Raw genomic sequence first — 5,926 nt, 5'->3', positions numbered from 1 at the left:
TCAATCATCACCTGAGAATAAAACATGCGAGTAAACTGTCAACATAAGAATGTTGGTGAGATATCGGTTTAATAAAACAGCTTGAATTAAATTAGACCAAAAGATTTAATGTTGAGAAACGTCTTAAAAATATTATTAGATTTATCCCGTGAGCACCTGGTAACCCAACTTAACTCGGTTTATCTACCCTTTTATGGATCATACACTAAACATGTGTATCTTCTAACGAAGGACTAAACATTCCCTTGAAAACTAGCGTGACTAGCAAAGAATGGGGCGGTCAGGCCTGATAGATCTATCAATAGGATTCGCACCTACGGTACAGAGCCCGTAGCTACAAGTTACCAAGCTAAGGTATATTTTTGTTCAACTCACAAATGAATAATTTACCATTTTTGATTACTTGTGTCTAATATGTAAAACAAAAAGCATGTATTCTCATCCCAAAAAGATTTAAAACAGTAGAAAAAGGTGGGACTATAACTCACATTAGAATGCACTAAAGAGTCAACAAGTACACGAATAAAGTAGATCAAGAGTGATCTAAACTCCAACCTAAATAATAAAGTAGGCCAGAATATATCTAACTTAGGTCGGGTCATAGTATGATAGTCCTAGTGTTTGATGTGGTTTAGTAGTACGCGACATTATAATTGATTAAGTTAAAGTATTACATATACTTTCTATTTTTAGTAAGTTTCCATTTTTTGAAATATTCCGTTTAAGGTAAGTTTCTATTTATAGTAAGTTTCTATTTTTAGAAAATTTCTATTTTTAAAAAAAAGTTTTTATTTTTGAAAAGTTTCTATTTTAGGAAAAGTTTCTATTTTTAGAAAGTCAACATAAGTCAACAAAAGTCAAACTTGAAAGTTAACCGAAAAGTCAAATAAAAGTTAACTCTAGTCAACCTAAGTCGACCTTGATAAATTATATATCATTGATGTTAATAGTATTTATTATAACGTTGTTTGATATAATATAAGTTACACTATAAGTTTGCTTATATTAGATTGATTTAGTTAAGTTATAATAAATCTAAATGATATAATCATATTTAATATAAGTATTAATAATTAAACTTTTATCATAAGTATTTATTACTTAAATATTAATTAATTCATAACATAAGTAATTATTGATTTATTAATAACTAAATAAACATAATAGAATTTAGTTTTATATTAATAACCATTTAGTAATACAAGTAATTAATAAAATAATTATATCCTAAGTTTTAAATAATTACTTTATCTAAAGTATTATTAAATAATAATACCTTTTACCTTATTTTTAAATATAAATTTTTATTATACGATCCTTAATAAATTCGTATCTCAAAATTTACACGTCGGTTTTTAACGATAGATATATGCAAATTGAATAACTCAACAACCCCGTTACATCGGTTAAGTTAGTTTTTCCAGACCTGGCACGCACACTGAGGTCGCATCTGATTAGCTTCGTATTTTTTTTATATTTATTCCAAACTTGTTTTAATCGTATCTCACAAATCGTTCATCAGATTTTAACGTTCTTTATATATTTTTGAGTCCCGATATCAATTCCGACCCGATGAACACATCAAATCAGCCCAGATCAGACTCCATTTTTGAAGTTAATACAGCTGTGAATATTTTTATGTATATATAATTTATATAAACTTTAAAAATTTATATCTTAAGTTCTACACATCCGGTCAACGCAAATCTTATATGTAAATTGCACTACTCATCAAGAGGAACACGATGAGTAAGTTAGTTTCATCATAAAAACGTGGCACAGTTCCCGAAATCAGCGATTTCAGTCCCGTCCCGATTTATTATTTAATAAAAATAAAGTTTTTATCATGTTTTAATTATCCAAACACCATAAAAATTATCCACAAGCAGTACAACTAATCATACAACTAAAATAACATAATAATAAGTAATAATTGAAATACCTAACAGGAAAAAGAAAAAGATGATGATGTAGATCGGATCGAGAGGAGTATGAATCAATCAAAAGGCTTGAACAATGATCAACAATTAAAGAGATAAGATGAACAAAAAAAATAATAGTGATGGTGTGTTTTGGGTACTCATGGCCGGAAGAAAAGAGAACAAAAGGGAAAGAGTTTGCAGGGTTTTTTTTGTGTGATAAGAGTTGGTAGTTATAAAAAATAATAATGCAAAAGATAACAATTTAAATCAAGGAAGTAACACAAAATGTTCTTGGGCTTGGAGCGTGGATCGGCTGACTTTTTTTACTAGGAGTATTATTATAATTTTTGTTTTTTTGTTTTTTGTTTTTATAACTTTTAAACAAATACAATCAAATCAAGTTAATTAAAAAAAGTATCTTGAACCAAAGATGGTGGAGACTTGCCGAGAATGAGGCATGCATACATTTATCTACTTCTTCTTTTTCTTTTATTATTATTATTATTATTATTATTATTATTATTATTATTATTATTATTATTATTATTATTATTATTATTATTATTATTATTATTATTATTATTATTATTATTATTATTATTATTATTATTATTTTTCAAATCAAATTTTATCCATAAATATTATTTATTTAAGTAGTTTAAATTAAAATGACTTAACAAAAAGACTAGCAAAACAAAGACTTGGACTTGGAAAAATTTGCCCTTTTGGGCTTAGGATGGGAGCCACTTCAATAAATTTTGATTTTTATATATTGGCCCGAAGACAAAACGAACTCGATCCACTAAATAAAATATTACGCGATTTATGATACACGAGAAAAATTATAATTCAAAAATAAAATATAGGAATATTTTATTATTACGAATGACATAGGAATGTCACACAGAAAAATTCGGATTTAGAAATCACGAATATATAATCGTTGGTTTAGAAATCGAGACGACTCATCGAATAAGACTGTTATACGCGAGAACATACTAATACATAATCACACTTATTCATTTAAAAATAATATAGGAATATTATTTAATTTATATAGAATATAATCTAGTCACATAAAATGACATGGCAAGGATACTAGTTAACGAAAGTTAAATACTTAATAGAAAAAGATAACGGAAAAAGTAGGGTCGTGACGGTACCTACTCGTTAAAGAAATTTCGTCCCGAAATTTAAGCAGTTGTAGATGTTGACGCATCATTCGAAAATAAATGCGGATATTTCTGCTTCATCTGATCTTCACGCTCCCAAGTGAATTCAGGCCCGCGTCTAGCATTCCATCATACACGAACGATCGGTATTTTGCTTTGCTTGAGTTTCTTGACCTCGCGGTCCATAATTTCAACTGGCTCTTCAATGAAATGAAGTTGATCATCGATCTGAATCTCGTCCAACGAAATTGTTTCATCGGCCTCAGCCAAACACTTCTTTAAGTTAGACACGTGAAAAGTGTCGTGAATACTACTAAGCTCTTGCAGTAATTTCAACCTGTATGCCACTGGTCCAATCCTCTCGGTGATTTCAAACGGACCAACATATCGGGGGTTTAACTTTCCTCGCTTACCAAAACGGACAACACCTTTCCAGGGGAAAACCTTCAACATAACATGGTCTCCAACCTGAAACTCTAATGATTTTCTTCGAACATCCGCGTAACTCTTTTGCCTACTCCTGGTAGTTTTAAGTCGTTCTTTGATCTGAACAATCTTTTTGGTAGTCTCATGAATAATTTCCGGACCTGTAAGTTGACTATCTCCAACTTCATTCCAACAAATAGGAGACCTACACTTTCTACCATACAAAGCCTCGAACGGTGCAGCACCAATGCTTGCATGGTAACTGTTGTTGTACGAAAACTCGGCTAATGGAAAATATCTATCCCAGCCATTTCCAAAATCAATAACACACGCGCGTAGCATATCTTCCAAAGTTCGAATGGTCCTCTCACCCTGACCATCAGTTTGTGGATAATAAGCAGTACTCATATCCAACTTAGAACCTAAAGCCTCTTGCAAAGATTGCCAAAACCTCGATGTAAATCGACTGTCTCGGTCAGAAATAATAGATATAGGAACACTATGTCTAGAAACAATTTCCTTCAAATATAAACGAGTCAGCTTCTCCATTTTATTGGTTTCCTTAATAGGTAGGTAATGATACGCATACCCGATCAGCTCGTGTAGTACATCAAACAGCATCGCCGAAAGGATTTACAAGGACGCACGATAAGGCTTATAGCGCTATTTTGGCAATCATGGCGCCAATACCATCCGCGCGCATTGTCAGGATCCACATGTCAGGCGATGCTGTAGCTGGCAGAGGACACCTGGCAGACAAAAGGTCAGGTCCGACAAGAATACTTTTTGCTTTTGTCGGATCAGCTTGCTCGAAGATGTACTATTGGTAGGCCACGATCCTTTTAACCTTATTACGTGGTGATAGAAGACAAGAAAGATTACCCTATAAATACAGAACTTTGTCCACAACATAGAGGATCTCAGAATTTACTTTACACACATATACTCTAAGAACAGCAGCGCATAGCGCAATTATACCCGCGCTACCGGACTTATAGCACTTCACTAGACATCCTTGATATACAGGTAATGTTCCATGAACATAAACCCTACAACTTAGCACGAGCCATCACTGACCGGACTACCCGCCGATGGTGGCTCTACGTTTAACCACCCCTGTTGAGGTCCTCATATCGCGAGGGGTTATTCATGGTACTCCAGACCGGAGAGTTAAACTCAATTGACCCTTAAATTCCCTTTCATTGATGTCAAGCATGGACCGAAACCGACCCGATTATTCTATGCTTGATCATTTGGCGCCATCCGTGGGACACACAAGTTAAAAGATTCGATTTGATCTTTTCTCTGTATGTCCACTAACAACTCTCTTGTTTCTTTTTGATACAGTAACAGGTGTTAAAATGACTAGCAGGCCAGAAGCACCCAAACCTGCACAGGCGCGAGCTACCTCGCCTGTGGAACCTAAGCCAACGACCAAAGGATCCGCAGGGACCTCTGATACCGCACATATAAGGGGCGCTCAGATACCTCCCCTTGGTACACCGACGTCACCGTTCAAGACCCCAGAAGCAATCAGGCCAATACCTTGGGCCTAGCACTGGGTTCACCCCAGCTTACCCAGTGCCCGAAGCCACGCGCAGTAGTCCGAGTCACAATAGCGATCTTGCTGGCCTACAAGGCGCAAGACCCTCACCCTCGCCACAAAGAGATGCTTCTCCGACCACTCCAAGGTCTGGCACTCCCACCAGAACGCAAGGAGCCTGCTTAGCAGGAAGAGACGCTCCTACAGAATCACCGGCTCGAACGCGCAAGCAACGCGCCCTCAGTCAAGCCAATCTGATCCATGCTTTGATGAATGCTGCGCTGGATGACATGGTGCGCGAGTTCAAACAGCTCGGAAAAGCCGAGCTCATGATCAAAAACCTATACACGCGAATGAAAGGGGTACCCGTCAAACCCTCTTTTGAAACCGCTCCTACCGGAGAACAGTCGGCGCGACGGCTACAATTCGCCAAGGGGTGGGCGCCAGTCTGGCAGTTTCGGGAGAAATTCACACGACTCCAGCCCTTACCGCCACAGCGACGTGATAAGTCTAAGTTCTGCGACTTTCACGATGACTTCGGACATGAGACTAATCACTGCAAAGCGTTGGTTAATAAGGTGGTCGTTTGCCTCAAGCGTGGAGAATTGAAACACTTGAAACCAGGGAAGGATGAATCAGGTGGGCATAAGAAGGAAAACAAAGGAGTCGAGGAAGACAAGGTTATCTATGTCTTTTCATGGGAGAAAAAGAAGGAAGTTGAGAAAGAGCCACTGTTGCCGTATGAAACCCTCAAGGCGCACCTTCCACGCGAGCCCATTTATGAAAGGAAATGCGTTCCGCTGGTTGTAGAAGGTTACTTTCCTGAGTGCACTCAACACATTGATAAAATTCTCATCGATACT

General features: G+C 36.2%; 1 protein-coding gene across 1 annotated transcript; it reads right to left on the bottom strand.

The window, feature by feature from the left end:
* Positions 1-3,223: 3,223 nt before the first annotated feature.
* LOC139868191 (uncharacterized) lies at positions 3,224-4,141 on the bottom strand. The gene is made up of 3 exons (XM_071856521.1): positions 4,110-4,141; positions 3,563-3,818; positions 3,224-3,454 (listed from the first exon to the last, which is right to left on the bottom strand). The coding sequence occupies exons 1-3, from the start codon at positions 4,139-4,141 to the stop codon at positions 3,224-3,226; spliced, it is 519 nt and encodes a 172-aa protein (XP_071712622.1).
* Positions 4,142-5,926: the final 1,785 nt, after the last annotated feature.

This window comes from Rutidosis leptorrhynchoides, chromosome 9 (assembly GCF_046630445.1).
Source record: "Rutidosis leptorrhynchoides isolate AG116_Rl617_1_P2 chromosome 9, CSIRO_AGI_Rlap_v1, whole genome shotgun sequence".
In the NCBI taxonomy this organism is placed as follows: domain Eukaryota; kingdom Viridiplantae; phylum Streptophyta; class Magnoliopsida; order Asterales; family Asteraceae; genus Rutidosis; species Rutidosis leptorrhynchoides.
The sequence above is the reverse complement of the archived record's forward strand: the minus strand, read 5'-3'. Positions and strand labels throughout refer to the sequence as shown.